Here is a 21,005-nt window from a genome sequence, read left to right as displayed (position 1 = left end):
GACTTCCTGTAGGAGGTCTCCCCCATGCTGAATACAACCAAATGACAACAACACAAATACAATACTATAGATATCATACAGCCAGGGCTAAAAACAAATTATGGCTGAGGATTGTAAGGGAAAAGAGAACTAAACTTACTTGACATTGCGGCCTGTTATGAGTGATGTAAGGTACTTAATTAAGGGAACAACTGCTTGGGTTGGCAGTCTATTAACAACCCTGCGGATCTCCTTAGGATCCTTGCGATTTATAACTGGCTCCAGTAGGGTCGCATCCATTGAGTGTAAACCCTGGTGGATACAGAAAAAGTGACATTATGAAAATGCGGTAAAGCATGACCTCAACTGCCCACTGTGCCCTGGGATGCCTTTCTTACTGCACACTCTCCAGACAATTACAGTAAGACCTCACTATAACGGACTAATTGGGGCCCAAATTATTCCGAAAAATGCGAAATCCTGATAAAAGCGACATCCGGACTTCACCCTGCTAATCTGGACTTTTTCCGACATATCAGACATTAGTCCAGATCGCATGAATGGTTTTTAACCCTTAGGCGCCAGTCCACGCCATATGATGTGTTTGGTAGAGGCCTACAGTCCACGTCATATGATGTTTTAATTTTTCACGGGTATGTCTGAACTTCATAGAGCGCCATATGGACTCAGAGTATTGTCCCGGCATGGCTGGTGCACGGAGTCGTGCTGGCTGGCCGGGGTAGGGGACAGGGGTGTGGGAGGGCAGCCCAGCAGGGAGGAGGGCTGTGGTGGAGGGTGATGGGAGGCTGGCAAAGGGAGAGTATAGCCTTGGAACCAGCTGATACTGGTTCGGGGTAGGGGTCGGGAGAGGTAGGGTGGGGTGGGGTGGGGTAGTGGGGAGGGCTACTAGGGGGCCATGAGGGGTGTGGGGGAGAGTGTATGGGTGCTTGAAAACACTTGTACTGACCATAGCCAGCCTTTAGCAAGTATCACATTGTCAAGAAGTACTAAAAACAGTGAAATAATGTGTAAATAGTGTGTAAATAACCGTGAATACCTAAACAGACATAAGTTTGTTAGAAAATAAATATCATGGAAAACATAAAATAAGGCGATCTTTATCAGTTACTTTCTTGTGTTTTTTTTCCTATTTTAGTTGTAATATTGTGTTCACAAGGCATTGAAAATTAGTGAAAGAAACAAAGACACACTCAACACTTATTCTGGCACAAGATATCATCCCTCCTCCCTCCACCAACCACCGTCATCACACCACCGCGACCTTGAACACGCTCAGCCCAGCCGCCACACACTTGCTCCCTCACACCACACCACCACCTCCAAATCGCCATCAGAGAGTAGGTACGCGTTTTTTATGTGCTTTTTTTTTGTCATTTATGACTGATTTGTGATGAAATATACATATATATATATATATATATATATATATATATACACAGGTAACTCGCACAGAACACGATCTCACGGAACGTGCTCGCAATTATACACGGTAAGGGCTGGGATACATATAAGACAACGTAAGATTAAAAAAAACATCATGAAAACTACAAATTAACGCAGGAGAGGCCTTTGAAAGATCAAATCCTCGAACGTCACCGCTCGCAATTATACACGGTAAGGGCTGGGATACATATAAGACAACGTAAGATTAAAAAAACCATCATGAAAACTACAAATTAACGCAGGAGAGGCCTTTGAAAGATCAAATCCTCGAACGTCACCGCAGCGCACGGTTTGTTTTGATTATGTGACGATATAGGCGGGAAATTATTCAGTGAGTGAGACATTCCCGAGTACAGTAGCACAGTATTTGTAAGTTAAATATTTAGAGTACTGTACTGTTCTGGTAAGTTTATGTGCAACTTAAAGTACTATTAAATAATGTTAAAGCAAGAAATAAAGTCTTATAACCAGTTTACCTGATAGGCGTCAGAATATTGCCTTTTTTATTTGTTCGTTTTTTCCACAGTACTGTACAGTATTTGTAAGTTAAATATTTACTGTTCTCGTATGTACTGTACTTGTAAGCACTTAAATAAAGTTAAATCATTAAATAAAGCCTTGTAACCAGTTAACCCGAATTATATGATTACCCATGATCGGCGTCGGAATATTGCCTTTTTTGTTTGTTCGTTAAACTCTTACTGTACTGCTTTTCTACAGTACTGTATTTGTAAGTTAAATATTTACTGTTCTGGTATGTACTTGTAAGCAATTAAAGCATTGAATAAAGCCTTGTAACCAGTTAACCTGATTTATTTGATTACCCATAATCGGCGTCGGAATATTGCCTTTTTAGTTTGTTCATTAAAGACTTATAATAAGAGAAAAATACATTTTTGTCTTGGTATCTTTACCTATTTGCTCAGGTTTGCTGTAATGGTTTAGATCATTTGATGCAATGCAAATTGTAGAAAACTGTGAAAACTTTCGGGAAGTGAACGAAAATCTGGGACATGAGACTGACCTTGACTTCACCCTCTCGTGTGTCATCTGTCAGTTCAACAACTGATATCGTGATGAGTGGATGTACGATTTTTTCGCTCGTGGCCATGCCTAACCACACATGGTTACACCCATTATCTCAACCCAGACAGAAAATACAATCTTTTTCCTCCCTTGCAAAACACAAACAACCACCCTGTTTACGAGACAGCAATATACATTGCGAAAATAACAAGGTAAAATGATAGAGAAAGATGAGCATGTTATGACGGAAGAAGTACGTTTTCCCCGTCTGTAAACGTATTTATTTCTGCTTTGTATCTGTATTCGTAATAATTAGACTTATTGTTAGTTCTGAAACTGCATTATGATTCTATTTTTAGCCATACTCGTGGTGTGGGAGCTGGAAGTTGTGACACAACTTCCTTATTGCTAATCGGACTGACCCTCCACTTTATTCTCCCGTGGCAGAGTCTAGCCTTGGAGGACGTGCAGTTTTCTCATTTAGGGCTGAAAATTCAACTCTTTTGCTCCCTTTTCCAAGCAAGGGCACAACGATAACGTAAAAAATAACTCGAAACTACCATAAACATATATCAAAAAGGTGAAAATGTATTCATAACATTTTTTTTTTTTCCAGCCATTCCTAACAGATTATGTACTGAAATCATTCAATATCACAGCACTGCATTTCTAAATTAAATATGTACTGTTCTGGTATGTGCTTGTAAGTTAAAGCACTGGTACCAGTTAACCTGATTTATATGATTACCTATGATCGGCGTCGGAATGTTTCCTTGTGTTTACGTACAGTATTTGTGTGTTGAAGTTTTGCTGTGGAGTACAGGTAACTCGCACGGAACACGAGGGTTTCGTTCCTACCGTGCCGTGTTAGGTGCGAAATCGCGTATATTTAAACTACTCCGTATTTTGCTCCCTAGACCCCCCAAATGTGTTGTTTTGCTGTTATCTGTCACTAGAAAGCACTTTAAGTGGTTAGAAGGTTTATTTAATGTTATAACTCACAAATACAGTACTCCAGAGCAAAACTTCAACACACAAATACTGTACGTAAACACAAGGAAACATTCCGACGCCGACCATAGGTAATAAATTAGGTTAACTGGTACTAGTGCTTTAACTTACAAGTACATACCAGAACAGTACATATTTAACTTAGAAATGCAGTACTGTGATATCGAATGATTTCAGTACATTATCTGTTAGGAATGGCTGGAAAAAAAAAAATGTTATGAATACATTTTCACCTTTTTGATATATGTTTATGGTAGTTTCGAGTTATTTTTTACGTTATCGTTGTGCCCATGCTTGGAAAAGGGAGCGAAAGAGTTGAATTTTCAGTCCTAAATGAGAAAACTGCACGTCCTCCAAGGCTAGACTCTGCCACGGGAGAATAAAGTGGAGGGTCAGTCCGATTAGCAATAAGGAAGTTGTGTCACAACTTCCAGCTCCCACACCACGAGAATGGCTAAAAATAGAATCGTAATGCAGTTTCAGAACTAACAATAAGTCTAATTATTACGAATACAGATACAAAGCAGAAATATATACGTTTACAGACAGGGAAAACGTATTTCTTCCGTCATAACATGTTCATCTTTCTCAATCATTTTACGTTCATCTTTATCATTTTACCTTGTTATTTTCGCAATATATATTGCTGTCTCGTAAACAGGGTGGTTGTTTGTGTTTTGCAAGGGAGGAAAAAGGTTGTATTTTCTGTCTGGGTCGAGATAATGGGTGTTACTATGTGTGGTTAGGCATGGCCACGAGCGAAAAATTCGGACATCCACTCATCACGATAGCCGGTGGTGAACTGACAGATGATACATCATACATGAGACGGTGAAGTCAAGGTCATGTCCCAGATTTTCGTTCACTTCCCGAAAGTTTTCACAGTTTTCTACAAGTTGCAAGCCATTACAGCAAACCTGAGCAAATAGGTAAAGATACCAAGACAAAAATGTATTTTTCTCTTATTATAAGTCTTTAACGAACAAACAAACAAAAGGCAATATTCCGACGCCGATCATGGGTAATCATATAAATCAGGTTAACTGGTTACAAGGCTTTATTTAATGCTTTAATTGCTTACAAGTACATACCAGAACAGTAAATATTTAACTTACAAATACAGTACTGTAGAAAAGCAGTACAGTAAGAGTTTAACGAACAAACAAAAAAGGCAATATTCCGACGCCGATCATAGGTAATCATATAATTCGGGTTATCTGGTTACAAGGCTTTATTTAATGATCTAACTTTATTTAAGTGCTTACAAGTACAGTACATACGAGAACAGTAAATATTTAACTTACAAATACTGAACAGCACTGTGGAAAAAACGAACAAATAAAAAAGGCAATATTCTGACGCCAATCAGGTAAACTGGTTATAAGACTTTATTTCTTGCTTTAACGTTATTTAATAGTACTTTAAGTTGCACATAAACTTACCAGAACAGTACAGTACTGTAAATATTTAACTTACAAATACTGTGCTACTGTACTCGGGAATGTCTCACTCACTGAATAATTTCCCGCCTAGATCGTCACGTAATCAAAACAAACCGCGCGCTGCGGTGACGTTCGAGGATTTGATCTTTCAAAGGCCTCTCCTGCGTTAATTTGTAGTTTTCATAATGGTTCTTTAATCTTACGTTGTCTTATATGTATCCCAGCCCTTACCGTGTATAATTGCGAGCGCGTTCCGTGAGATCGTGTTCCGTGCGAGTTACCTGTACTGTATTTGTGAGTTATAACATTAAATAAACCTTCTAACCACTTAAAGTGCTTTCTAGTGATTACCAGTGACAGTTAACAGCAAAACAACACATTTGGGGGGTCTAGGGAGCAAAATATGGAGTAGTTTAAATATACGCGATTTCGCACCTAACACGGCACGGTAGGAACGAAACCCACGTGTTCCGTGCGAGTTACCTGTATACACATATATATATATACATACACACACATATATATATATATACACACACACACATACTGTATATTTTGGGGAAAATCGATTATCCTAAAAATAACCCAGTTCTGGGACGTGCATAGGTCTACCCATGCCCGGCGCCTAGGCGTTAATTTGACTACCATTGTGGTACTGTACTGTGTTATAACTTCACTACATTAATCCAATGGTATAGTATAAATAATAATACTGTACTGTACACTGATAAAAATATCTTTTATTTACCTTATTATAGTCAACATAGCTGAAGTGGTCAGGCAGTCTGGACTGCTTCTGACTTTATCGGACTTTTTCCGATATACAGTATAGGAATGTAGTTCGGTAGCTCCTCGAGTCCGATAAAAGCGAATTCCGGTCTACTGAAGTCCGTTATATTGAGGTTTTACTGTATATTCAGCTGATGAGAGACTTTCTGAACTGGAGGGGTTAGATATAGTCTCAATAAATGTCTTCAAAACTTGAGGCCTATTTTTAGCTGGATAAAATCATCAGGTAGAAGCAAACACAAACTCAAATGGACATCAACAGGACTTGAGGAGTTAAGAGTGGTCTATTTGACAACTATTATCCTATTAACTCCACAGTAAATATCAGAAAATGTACCTGACACTGAAGTTCCATTGTTACCAGCAAAGATGTTCAGCCAGTTTCCTCAAATTTACAGAAACAACCATATATAAAACAGCTGATACAGTGTAACACATCCCTGGCTTATACAATGACTGACTAATAAACAACAATTAAACCAGTGTGCAAAATAAATTATGAGAAAAAAAATAAGAACTCTTTCATTTCTTGACTAAATCATCTTCATCCTACAGCACAATGTAGCTGATTTTTCATTTGACACAACTGGTCCACTTTCACATCTTGAATACTTAGTTGTGGTTGTGTGAAACTTCATAAGCTCAAACCCCCTTACCTGAAGGAGTCTGTGCACTTGATTGGAACCTCTTATCCACTTTTCCTCATCCGTGGTGGAGGTGGTCTGGTCGACGGCCAGGGCGTTAAGTCTCGCCTCCATTGGTAATGTTTCCTCGCCATCCACTTCTTCTCGCTTTCTTTTTCTATTTTTCTTCCTCTGTAAAAGAGAGTTTATTACATGTTCACTACAAGTACTCATACTCATACATACTTACATACATACACACACACACACACACACACACACACACACACATATAATAGGACTGAGTGCAAGAAGGGCCAATGTCAAAAGATGAGGTTTTGAGAAAAATGCATTTAAAAGTTTGCTGACTTTACTAAAATTCAGTAAAGAAGAATAGCCATAAAAGTAATGTTTTCATTGCTGTTTAGCCAAGTGGCAATCACATAATGCCTTTTTCAGTAACTAAAAGCTGCTTTGCACTGTGGAAAATATATATATATATATATGTAAAGAGTATTTTCCTATGACATTTTTTTCTTATTCGGTAATGATTAGCACATTCATTTTTAAAATAAAATTACTGTTACATGTTTTTAACTGAATATTAAATTTACCTAAGTGTAATTTCCTTATTTTTGTTAATATTTCCATTGTTTATAAACAAAAATTTGAGAATTATATATTTTTTGTTCATAAAAATCATTCCTGAATTGAAAAAATTTTAAGACAAGAATTTTTCAGTATTTAAAGACTAATGAGAAATTACACTCTGGTGTCATTATCTAAATAATCATCACATACACCATCTGCTGCCTGTAAGCTCCTGTAGAAATGTCTACTTTCAGCAGAAATCAGAGGAAGATCAATCAGGTCCTTCAGCTTTTTAGGCGCAAGTTTCCGTGGTCTGTCTTCTAGTTGTGTTATAGCATCCTCCCCAAGACTCTGGTGACATTGGCCTTTGTAGCACTGAAGACCTTTATTTTACAAGTTCCCTGGTACCCTTATCTCCATATGAGCAATTTTTAACATAGGCCCTTCTTGCACTCAGCCCTATTATATATATATATATATATATATATATATATATATATATATATATATATATATATATATATATATATATATATATATATATATATATATAGATCATCATCATCATCATCATCATCCGCCATTTGAGCATCCACTGCAAGACCGGCCTATCCCGACCGAAGTCGGGATGATATAGCCAATGTATCTCTACCAAGTGGCTTAGGCTGTCTAGTAGAGACTGTATGTAGGATGAGAAGTGCTTGCAAGTGTAACTGTAGTGTTGGAGTGGCTCTGGTCGTGTGTGTAGTCTTTGAACCGAGTGTAATCAGCCCGCGCAAGCCAAAACAACTTATAGTAACAGTCCTTCCCAACAATCTTTCTGGCTGATCCACCCCTGTACCGGACTTCCTGCAAACACACCACATCCAACCACCTCCTACTGAATGCCTCAACAACTTCCCCCACTCTTCCCCTCAAACTTTCCACTTTCCATGAATCCACCATCATCCCCCTGGGTGATTTACTGTCCTCAGCCTTCCTTTGAAACTTTTTCTTGTGTTTTGTCATAGTCAGTATTAATAAAAGGGGACAGATATACCACAGGCCCCACTCACTGCACAGTCCCAGGTCCAGGCAATGGATCTGGGACCCTTAGCCCACCAGCTTACCAGTGGCTGTGGTAGTGGCCTCGGGGCACCCTGCCAGGACAGCTGCAGGGACACCCTCCAAGCGCACCTAGGCACTGTAACTATCCTGCCATTATACACCGACTGATAGGGCAGCCTCCTGGGGCGCTACTCCCAGGTTTGGGCCCCTCTCTATTGGGCGGAAGCGGCAGCCTGAGAACCGCAATGCCCTGTACCCTCTAGCACAGGCTCGAGCCCCATCTCGCCCTGGACCCATGATCCATGCCGGCGGAACCCCCGTCACAGTGTACACATACATACATACATATGTGTATATATATATATATATATATATACAGTAAAACCTCTGCAACTCGACATAATACATGTGCAAGCCTTGCCGAGTTAGCCTATTTGCTGAGTTGTAGGGATGAACTTTAAGTTCCCCCCAGCACACACACAAAATAAAAGGGAAACGTTTTCGTTTTTAAAGGCTCCAACATGCTTGCATGTGTCGGCCTTGGTCACCTAATGGTGGCTCTCCATGCTGTACGATCCATTGCAGCCTCCCTGTTCAGTCCCTTAACCCTGAGGTCACACTTAATGACCTCGTCCCAAGTCTTTCTCGGTCTACCCCACATAACCCCACCCCGAATATTAACACTTCTCACCTTCCTCACCCAATTTTCATCCCCCATCCTCTCCACATGTCCAAACCATCTCAATCTAACTCTCCTCATCACAAAAACAATACACTCCAGTCCCATCCTACCTCCCAACTCTTCCATCGTAAACCCAGCCCCTCCAGGCCTTGGACACAGGGACGCACTGCACAGCCACCTAATCATTGTCATTTCTGTACGTCTGAGCCAGTGAATATCTTCCTCCTTCACTGCCCAGGTCTCACTACCATACAGCATTACACTCTTAACACATGCTGCATACAAAGACCCCTTAGCATGTAGGGAGAGTTCTCTCAATATCAGGAGAGACAAGAGCTCCCTGAACTTCTTCCAACCACTTCTCACCCTAGCCACAGAGCTAGCTCCAGCCCCACCTCCAGCACACAACATGTCTCCCAAATAACAAAACTCTTCCACACACTCAAGAGATTCACCAGCAAGTTCAGTCCTTTCACGTCTGACTATCTCCACCTGCTCACCCTGACACGCCGTACACATAAAATTAGCATCATCTCGCAGTCTACCTCTGATACCACTACATCTCTTATGCACCCATTTATCACAAACACCGCACAAGATGGAATTACTTCCCACGCCCTTGTGGTAAACTGCACATGGCCACCCTCCCTTGTCTTTGACAGTACCGCCACCAACCCTAGATATAATCGCTTTTGTTTTATCTGCATTTACCCTTAAACCCTTCTGCCCCATACAATCTCCCCACTTCCTAAACCTTTCCTCCGCCTCCCTTTCGTTCTCTGCAATCAACACCTAATCATCAGCATACAACAACTCCCATGGAAGTCCGTTTCTAAAGTCACATGAAAGGGCTTCAAGTACCATGATAAACAACATGGGACTCGAGACTGACCCCTTATGCACACCAACATTCACGGAAAACTCATCACTCAAATCTCCATTCACTCTTACCTGAGTGTGAGCACCCACATACATAGCCATAACCACCCTAACCAGCCACTCCTCCAAGCCAAGCATTCTCATTGCCCACCCCACCACCTCTCTAGGGACTCTGTCAAAGGCCTTTTCCAAATCAACAAAAACAAAATAAAGATCCCTTCTCCTACCAATATATTTTTCCTGAAGCTGTCGAACAATGAATATAGCATCAGTGGTCCCCCTACCTGGCATAAACCCAAACTGCATCTCATCAAAAATGGAAAAAAATGGAAAGAAAATAAAAGTTTTACAATAAACTGTAAAAGCTGCCTTACCATGATTCCATGCAGTTGTAGGGTGTATTCCAGGCATGGAGGAGGACTTTTGGTAGTTTTTGGAGGTGTTGGGGGGGCTCAAGATCAGTTTTGGGCACACCTTTACTGTACTGTACTTGTCACTGTACACTATGTAAAGCACAATTAACACTATAAAGGCCATTACTGTAATGTATTTTATCACTTGTACTATACTGGAGAACTAAGCACTAAATACTTAAACATTACTGTACAACTTGGCATCTAACCGAGTTGGGGGCATTTTTGCCAACTCTCTTCCTCTCACGTGTGCATTTTTGGGAATTATTGAATTTTGATTTTTTAAATGAATATTTCGGAGCCTTCCTGAGTTGTAGAGGTTTCCGACTTCAAGGATGCCGAATTGTAGAGGTTTTATTATATATATATATATAAAATGTGTGTGTGTGTGTGTGCACACAATACAGTACTCCTAATATATGTTCTCTATTCTACAAGAAACAGCACATACAAAGCTGATTCATCAGGTTCCCTCAACCTGCAATACTAGTTCATTATCACCAACATCATCATCACCATCTGGACCTCCTTTCCCACCCTACGGCAGGGTGAGGAGTAGCAATGTCCAGACAGCCCAAATTTCCCCAATCCAATGGGCCATGCTTCCATTCACTCATCATTCAAACCCTGGAATCCTGGCTCTATCGGATACGCCCAAAACATTCACCACAATCCATAGCTTCACATAAAAGTATCCGATTGAGTCAATTCGGATGCTGCCACGTTAAAAAGGGGTGCCAAATCCCTGATCATGCACTTCTCCTCACAACATTCATCCAGCCAGCTTGATCTCTTGTCAGTTCCCTAGCCTCACCGACTTCCAAACCTCTCTTCCTCACACACTCATCCACCATATCTCTCTACCTTCTCCTTGGCCTACCTCACCGCTCCCTCCTTCAAATTCACTCAGATATACCTTTTTCACCACTCTCTTGTTATCCATTCTCTCCATATGACCATACCATCTCAGTACACTCTCTTCGATTCTGGTGTCCACCGACTTCCTCACTCCACACATTTCACGAATCACATTATTTCGTATCCTATCCTCCCTCTGTACTCCACATACATTCCACAGCAGTCTATCTCCACTGCTCTCACTCTTGACTTTTCATTTTCATGCCACACCACAGTCTCACATCCATATGTTAAAGTTGGCACTAATACGTCCTCATGTAAGCCTCATGCAGCTGCAACACTCAAGCCTTTTCTTATTAAGGCCTTCATTGCACCAGCTACTTTTCTTCCCTGTGTCACTCGACTTTCAACTTCTTTTGCACATTTTCCTCTCTTTTCTATCACTGTAACCAGGTGTTTGAACTCTCTCACCAATTCTAGTCTCTCTCCATTCACTGTAACATTACACTGGGAGTCAACTTCTCACTCAAAAGCCATCACTTTACTTTTTTCTACATTTACTCTCAAGGCCTGATGCTCACAGACATCAGCAAAACTCTGCACTAGCCTACCAAGTTCTTGTCCAGTGCTTGCAAGCAGTACTGCATCATCAGCATACAACAAAGTTGAGATATTCCACCCATACCATTCATTACCAACACCATCCCTCTCTCCATTGCTCATGTTTTTACTTCTCTCATCATCCCATCCATATATACACTGAACAACCACAGGGACACCTTGTCGCACGCCTACACCAATCATGATCTATTCACTTAGATGCCCATTAACCCTTACACATGCTTTGCTACAACCATAAAAACTCTTGACAGCACCTAGCAGCTTACCATCTACACCGTACATGTGCAAAACTTTCCACAATCCCTCTCTGTCTACTTTGTCGTATGCTTTTTCCAGAAACATGAAAGCCATAAACACCTTATGGTCCTTCTCACAAGCCTTCTCTGCTATCTGTCTCACTGCAAATATCTGATCCACACATCCTCTGCCACTCCCAGTGCCATCCTGCTCATTACACACTATGACTTCTGATATCTCTCTTACTTTCTATATAATAATTCTTCCATATACCTTCCCTACCACACTCAATAGACTTATGCCACAATAATTCTTCCACTCACTTCGCTCACCTATATTTTTGTACAGGGGTACAATCACAGCATTTTTTCCACTCTGCAGGCACAGTTTCACTCATCCATGCCTTCTTATATATCTCTAACAAGCACTTCATTCCACTCTCTCCACTACACTTAACCCCTTAACCGCGGGGCGTCACTTTCGTGACGCTTGGGAGCAAGGGATCATACCGCGGGGCGTCGCTTTTGTGATTCTGTGTTATTTTGAATTCACCCGGGCTTCCAAGTGGGGGCTTGTATCATCTATCAGTACTGCCAATGTCCAACACTAGTCAGCACTCCTAATCTCATCTGTACTCCCATCCATTGTTGACAATTTAGCCATTTCTCCCCGTTCTTGACTCCCCTCCCTACCCCCCCTCCATTACCCTATCCTCTCGCCTGCCCGGCCATGCTACGCTAAGTAAATCTTCCCTGGAATTTTTCACTGATTTCATCCATTGAAATAAGCCCTATGTTGTATTCTTATACCAAATAATATATACAAGAAAGAAATAAGGTAAGTGAGAGTGCCATACACCTGGAATTGGCTAATTATCACCTGACAACACCTCACGTGCACTCGTTCGCTAATTTTCGCTGTTTTTTTCCCCTTGAAATATGCCGTATAATCTATTTTCGTAATAAATATACATGTAAGGAGGGAAGGGAGAAGCCTAAGTGATATTTACATTCACCTGGAACTACCTAATTTATAATGTATTGTCTAGATTTCCTGCCAATCATATCAGTGCTACACAAAGCTGTTTCAAGATTTAACATTGGTAGCTCTGATTATATATCTCCTAAGTAGGCCTCTAATCTATTTTCGTAATAAATATACATGTAAGGAGGGAAGGGAGAAGCCTAAGTGATATTTACATTCACCTGGAACTACCAAATTTATAATGTATTGTCTAGATTTCCTGCCAATCATATCAGTGCTACACTTAGCTGTTTCAAGAAGTAATATTGGTAACTCTGAATAACCCCTAAACAGGCCTCCAGGCTAGCCCTGCGTTATCAGTTTACTCTCATCTTCCGAAGTGAGGGGACGTATGTTTCTTCTTGCTGACTTCAAGGCCTTTTTTCACCCCCATGCAAATGGCTCTGTGACCTTTACCCCCTACTAAACCTCGTGTGGAAAGAGGTAAAGGGCTGACAATTGATAAAAGAGTGACTACGATCTTTCTATTGAGTAAAACAGTGCAAGTGGAATTGTAAATAATGTGTAAACAGCAAGTGAAAGTAATGAATGTAAATATACGTGAACAATGGAAAATAGTTTTATAAGTTATTTCAAATGACAGTGCACAACACAGTGTAAATAAAATAGAAATGTAAATAATGTAAATAAAATAGAGAACGTAAATAGAAATGTAAATGAGTAGTATTATAAGAATACGAGTATATACCCTAGGAGTAATGAAAGTGAAAGTTTCACTCTAGCATGTCTGAATGCTATGAGTTATGAGAGTGAAGATGAAAGTGACATTCACTCTCATTGCCAGTATACAGGACGAGAAAGTGAATGCTACGTATTTTACTGAAAGAAATTGAATCCCTACAGTGACAATAAACTAATACTACTGAAGGAAACTTATGGATAAAGACTGTAGATATATATAAGTGTTATATAGTAATAGAAATATAAAGTGTGAGGGGTTTTATGAATAATAAATGACAGAGTAACAAAAGCGAACTAGTGCCAGTGCGACGATCAGACGCGCTCGTAATTTCCATTGCTTTCACAGTGTTTTTTTTTTTTTTTGAGTATGGATCCCAAACTACTTGAAAATTGTAGAATAGTGTTTATAATGTTTGTATCTGGCTGTGGTAATCATATTACGGGTTGTCGGGAAGTGTAAAGTGGAGACTTCGTTACCCTACTTCAGAGGTCTCCACAAGTCCTACGGTAACCGACGAAGGCTCAACAATCATTCCAGGAGAAAGCTGAAGGTATGTGCCATAAGCATATGTAATTTTATTATTCTAGGACTAATAACTGATTTTTGGCAAATATTTTTTGAGAGTCTGTCGGAGCCCAAATAACCCCGCGGCACACGCAAGTCATTGGTAAACAAGCCCGCGGTGTAGGGGTTAAGCATCTCTGCATACACCATATGAACCCCAGCTGCTTTCCCATTTTTCAGCCACTTCACAGCACCCTTCACCTGTGCGAGTGTCACGTCTCCTAGCACTGCATTCCTTCTCTGCACACCCCAAAAACCAATCATTACAGCAGCTCTGCCCTCTCCATTCCCATTCATCAGGCTTTCAAAATATTCTTTCCATCTGGTTTTTATTTCATCTCCATGGATTAACAATCTACCACCTGCATCCTTCACACCATCACATTTCTTTCCACTTTCATTTCTACATTTCCGCACATCTTTCCAGAACAACTTCCTATTTTCTGAGTAGTTCGCATTCTTTTTTCTTCCTAGATCATCATTTACCTCTTTTTTTCTCTTCACTAGTCTCTTTATGTGCTTATTGCTCTCAATATACTCAGTTCTTATTTCAACTGAACCCCTATCCTGTAAGCACTTTAGCCACTTCTTCCTCTTTTCCTCCACTGCTCTCTTAACCTCCTCATCCCACCATGCCGTACCTTTCTTCTTTGTTGTTACTCTTGTCACACCACACACCACTTTAGAATTCCTAACTAAGCAATCCCTATATGCAATCCACAGGCTGTCCAGATCCATTTCATTCCAGTTCACTGATTCTAACTCCTCTTCTACTTTGGTCCTGTAATCATCAGCCATTTCTTTGATCCTCAGCTTATCAACTTTCAGTCTTTCTCTCTGACTGCTCCTCTCTCTCCTGATCCACCTCACTCCTCTGTTTGATCTTGCATACCACAATCATATGATCTGACAGACTTCCACGTCATCCTCTCACGGCCCTCGTATCAGCAACCATTCCCATTGTCGACCTCTCTACGAACATGTAATCAATCAGGCTTCTTTCAACACAATCCATGTTTCCTCTATACCAGGTATATTTATGTGCATCTTTGTGTTTGAAATACGAGCTACATATGCACAACCTCCTCTCCTGACACATATCCTTTAGTTGCTTCCCATTATCATTTTCTCCTGGTACTCCATAACAACTCATTACATCATCCTCAGGACCAGTGCCTACTCTTCCGTTCATATCCCCCTTTACGATCACGTTATAGCTCCTGGGCACTTCTCCCACTACTTCATCCAGCTCATCCCAGAATCTTTCTCTCTCTCTCTCTCTCACTCCTGTCCTCACACGGTGCATACGCTACAATCACTGCCACTTTCACTGTCTCAAACTTTACCTTGACATAGGCTACATACACCTAAAGTTGACACATTTGTAGTCTCTCAATCCACTCTGCCACACCTCATTCATCAACAAAGCAACTCTTTCCTTTTATCTTCCTCACCTATTCATTCCCAATCTTACACATTTCACACCTTCCCACTCCTCCACTTCAAATCCTTTCATCTTTGTTTCACACAATGCCATCACAGCATATCTCGCACCCTTGAACACATTCACCACTTCCACCCTCTTGCTCTCCTCACTCACACCTCTCACACTTCACATGGCCATGCAAATCTGTCCATTTGGTTGGGGCCCTGGGCAGGTATTGGGCCTTCCGAAGCTCTCTGAAACGACTGCCATGATTAAGTGATTTTGGATAAGGGAATCTGGGGGACACTTGACCCTGCCAGCAACCCCGGTTATATGGTTACCACCCAGCGTAGTAAATGGCTTCCTGGATACAGGAAACCATTTGGCTTGTCACTCAGTGCAGAGCTCATATGGCATCACTCTACACTGAGTAAGTGGTAATACATAAATACATACATACACAATCTAATCCTGTGTTCATAGGAGCCAGTGGACAGGCAGGTTGCTCCTGACACTTCACATGAGAGTGACCAGCCTCACTCATCCCTGAGAGACATTACGTGAGCAATAAACCCCAACTACCCCTTGGATATTAACCGACAAAGGCTCAATCCGGTTGGAGTGCTTTAATTACCCATTATACTACCAGGCACCACCTGGTTATATGGTTACCACACACCATAGTAAATGGTTTCCTGGCGTAAAGGAAACCATTTGGCTTGTCATTCACTGTAGAGTCATCTGTAGACAGAAAGAAGAGGAAAGAAGGAAGGAAGAGATATAAGGGCAGCCACCAGAGAGCTGCACTAAATCATGTGAGTGGATGGTAAGCACCCCCACCTACTACAAAATACTAATACTAATACTACCAATAATAAAAGTAACTAACCACTGATAAGCTGAGGTCAATGTTGGCAGGTCCCAGCACTACAGCATCAGTTGCCACATTTGGAGTGAGGGTCTGAGTCAATGCAGTCTCTGTCTTGGACACACTTGTGGCAACACTCCGAACTAACTCTTGCTTTCCATTCAATTCTTTTACACTCTGTAGGGTATATGCATTAACAATTACATGATTATAACAAGTCATGAGCTTGTGTCTACTCATCTATGTAACTTACCCTACCATTCCAATTCAACTCCTGTCTTCCCTACTCACTCTTACCTTCCATTCGACTCTTTTCCACTGTAGGGTACACACAGTATACAATAACCACTCCAATATCTGGATGTCATCCTCTGGCTCTATTAAATAAATTTTTGGATATTGCTGTCTAATATCCAGATAAAACAAAACCATCTGGATGTTAAAAATATCAGTCGCACGACCTGCCCTGGTGGGGAAACGTACGGAGGTGCCACACTGTCAGGCCCAGCCCATAGTTCACCCAGCATCCACCAGAATGTGCCTGCCTCTGCCTCAGTTCATGCTCTGTTACTATGTTTATCAGACGCTCCGTACGGCTCTCTCTCGGACAAACATGGTGGAGTACGTGGTGGACCTACCTGCTTCAGGTATTGCTATTCCTTTCCTGTGACTGTGACTAGGCTCCTCAATCTATGTATGTCACTAGAACAAACAGGGTTTGTATGCCACTAGAACACACAGGATTTACTGTGCAGTGCAGTAGCATTACCAGCCACAGTACTGTACTGCAGCTTCACCAGCCAGAGCCAAGGAGCAAGCAGGTGCCCTTCTAAGTGTCGTAGTGTTCACATTGATTTTAGTCTAGCATACTGTACTGTACCATGATTTTATTCTATTTTACCATCACGTTTTGCATGCCCATTGCTATTTTCTTGTGTTATCGATGTTTTCATAATCTTAATGTCACTGCAGAGTATGGCCCTTTGCTGGTGATTGCTTGCCTGTGGTTTATGGGTCTGCTTGGCCATCGTAATTGCTTAACTATGGTTGATGAGTCTGTTTGACCAGACAGGGTAGAACGTGTTGTACAATACACTGTACTGGCCTATTACAATGACTTTCAAAGTTAGGTTTGGTCTGGGGGGGGGGGGACCATTTGCCCATATCCGGACATGCCTTTGGCTCTATTACTTTAGATATTGAAGGTGTCACTGTATTAACAATTAGATGAAAATAACTAATTAACAGCTTACATCTACTTATTTAAGTAATTAACCTCCTAGCTTTATTAACATCTTTGATTAGTATACCGGTATTCTTGCTGCCTTAAAACAATCTTTAAACTGAGGTTGATCAACAATAACACAATTTAGGAAAGGTTTCTTGTGCTGAGAGGATAAATGAACACTATACAGTATTTCACTCCTCTAGTAAGACTGTACATACATATTCATAAATACACTCAAACCTTGATTTAAGGGACCTCGATTTAAGGGACTCCATATTCTACCTGACAAACAGGCAAGACCATTAAAAAATGACAGGTAATGTCTAGGTTATACACATTAATATGTTTCTTTATACAGTACCCATAAAATAATATTCATAATCATATAAATAAGTGAACCAATCATTGCATTTCATAATAAGATTGTCTTTATATGTGGTAAAACAATGGACATTTTCAAGTAAGGGACAAGCTGATTCCCCATTTAGTCTCTTAAATTGAGGTTTGAGTGTATATACATATATACCGGTATATATATCTATATATATATATATATATATATATATATATATAATTTATATATAATATATATATATATATATATATATATATATATATATATATACATATATATATATATTTATATATATATATATATATATATATATATATATTATTTATATATATATATATATATATATATATATATATATATACTGTATATATATACACTCAACCCCCCGCTATCACGCGTTCAGCTATCACGCTTATCTGCTATCACGCACACATCAAATGAACAACCATACATGCTATCACGCACCCCAAGACCGCTATCACACGTCGAGTTTGAAGACAGGCTAAGCGAAACTTATTCACACGGCACTTCATACGAGGTTTGCAGAGGATACAATGGTTAATTGAAACGGTAACGTGGTAAAATTCTCGATTATAGCACGGGCATTTAGAATGCATCTGAACGGATTCCTGCCGAGGACACGACGGGCAAAACAGTGACCAAGACTCATTCGGCTCGAAAGAATATATCATACTACAGCATTGAAATTTAGCCTAACGCTGAATACTTATTAATATTGTATTTTAGAATAATTATCAATCGTTCTGAAACCCTTATAAAGAGTTAATATTTCTTATGCCGAAAAAACTGTGATGTCGATAAAGTAATCACGTGTTTACAACTGAGACGGGGCTCTGACGACAGTATGAGGAACGTGTGTGATAGCGTCCAAGTTTTGTTCCACACAAGCGTTCCTCAGCCATTCCTGATATAAGGTACCATGTGATATCCCCTTTAGCTGTGGACACTAAAGAAATGGAGACAGCCAAAGAGATCTGGCGGCAACTAAGCCACTCCCAAGCCTCGGAACCCATCAAACCACTCAAGCCGTAATCCTTATAAAAGTTTGATGGCCTATTGTGTTGTTTATTTATTCATTATACTGTTATTATTAATATAATAATGCTTTATTTCATGTTAGAGGAGAGATTGGCAGGAAATCGTAGGGATAAAGTGGTTAAAAGTTAGAAAAATGGGCCACCGAAAAACCAATTAAAAATTTTCCCATTGATTGTTCAGTTCAGCTATCATGCGCGTTTCCTGTGACCAATTAGGCGCGATAGCAGGGGGTTGAGTGTATATATATTTATATATATACATATATATATATATAAATATATATATATATATCTATCTATCTATCTATCTATCTATCTATCTATCTATCTATCTATTGCCAGACGCCTCAATCCCGTTTGGGGTGGCCACAAACAAATCGCCTCCAAGTCGCCCTGTCCCCCGCCATTTCACTGCCCTGCTCCCAACTCACACCCCCCTCTCTCATATACCTCTCCACCCCATCCCTCCATCTCATCCTCGGCCTCCCTCTCCCTCTTCCCCCCTCCACCTCACTCACATACACTCTCTTCGTCAGTCTTTCACCCTCCATCCTCTCCACATGGCCAAACCACCTCAGTGTGTTCCTCATAACGCTTCCTATCACATCCACATCAACACCACAACGCTCCTTTATATCCTCATTCGTCAGCCTGTCTCTCCACGTTACTCCACAGGCTCCTCTTAAATAACTCATTTCCACTGCTCTCACTCTTGACTTGTGTCCTTCCAACAATGTCCAAGCTTCACTTCTGTACGTTAGAGTTGGTATCACAATACTGTCATGTAGTAACTTTTTCACTTCCATGCTCACTTCCCTGTTTCTTATCACTGCTTTCAAAGAACCAGCAACCTTTCTTCCCTGCTGTACCCTTTCAAGCACTTCACCCTCCAAACCTCCATCCTTACTCATCACACTACCCAAGTACTTAAACGTACTCACATTTTCCAATTCCTCACCACCCAACCTCGCTGTACATTCACTGACTTCCTCTCTCTCATATATATATATATATATATATATATATATATATACATACAGTAAACCCTCATTATACAATGCCTCATTGTTCGATATTTTGCTTATACAATGTCAAAATTTTAGTACCCTATGCCCACTATACAATGGGAACGATTTGCAACAACGATGGATCATCCGTGGCTCAGTGAACAGCGAATGTGCAAACACAACAAAAATGTCCTCACACTGTCGGCATTAGACCACACACACTTGTCCACCGGTCCAGCCTCATTAGCTAGCCCTGCCCAGCTAGCTAGCCCAGTCTTATCGACTGGTCCAGCCCCATCAGCCAGCCCCACCCAGCCAGCTAGCCCAGTCTCATCCGCCAGTCCAGACTCATCAGCCAGCCCCGTGCAGCCAGCCAGCCCTGCCCAGTCAGCCAGTTCTGCCAGTGATGAGTGAGGGCTGTGAGGCCCTAACTGTCCCTTAGCCTCGGAGGGGACATCAACAATCCTATTTACTTAAGTAATAGTATGAACTACTGTATACTGTTATTTTCATGTTTTTCCCCTCTTTATTCATTATTAATGTGTTACTTTACATGTTTAAACATATGGATATTTCATGTATGTGAGTGTTAAGGTGTGTGAATGTGCGAGTTTAGGCAGGTCTGGGAACGTATCCCCATTGACTACATGTTATAACAGGTTCACTATACAATGGATTGCATACGATGAGGTTTTCAGGAACGGAACCCCATCGTATAATGAGGGTTTACTGTATATATATATATATATATATATATATTACACTCAATTCTCATAAATCGCGGCAATTTGGGTCTGGACCACTGCCGTTATTTATGAATTCCGTGATTTATGAATAATAACTCTTATGTGAAAAATTAATTTGGGTCTGGAATTTGGCCCACTCACCCCCACAGCATCCTACCTACACCTATCTAGGCACCATCAAACACTAACATACAAATTTAGGAATATTCAGTGCATGTATTAAGGGATCTCACCTTAATCCTATGACGAAATTGCTTAAGTGAATGGAGTGGGGTGGTGTTGGGAAGAACTTAGAACCTCTCAGCACTTGATCTTCCCAAACTCTTTCGCCAGCTTTGAAAACTTCTCTCTCCTCTCAACACGAC

The 21,005-nt window shown here is 40.7% G+C and overlaps 1 protein-coding gene across 1 annotated transcript in view; it reads right to left on the bottom strand.

The window, feature by feature from the left end:
* The window catches only part of LOC145400941 (WD repeat-containing protein 43), a 74,820-nt gene that overhangs the window by 30,354 nt on the left and 23,461 nt on the right, over positions 1 to 21,005 (bottom strand). Inside the window, exons 7-9 of the mRNA XM_080273306.1 lie at positions 16,268 to 16,423; positions 6,368 to 6,526; positions 140 to 291 (exon numbers count right to left, since the gene is read on the bottom strand). Coding sequence (XP_080129432.1) covers positions 140 to 291; positions 6,368 to 6,526; positions 16,268 to 16,423 — 467 coding nt within the window. The remainder of the gene's footprint in view (positions 1 to 139; positions 292 to 6,367; positions 6,527 to 16,267; positions 16,424 to 21,005) is intronic.

This window comes from Coenobita brevimanus, chromosome 54 (genome assembly GCF_032717465.1).
Source record: "Coenobita brevimanus isolate Jiangsu-jjx chromosome 54, ASM3271746v2, whole genome shotgun sequence".
Lineage (NCBI taxonomy): Eukaryota > Metazoa > Arthropoda > Malacostraca > Decapoda > Coenobitidae > Coenobita > Coenobita brevimanus.
The sequence above is the reverse complement of the archived record's forward strand: the minus strand, read 5'-3'. Positions and strand labels throughout refer to the sequence as shown.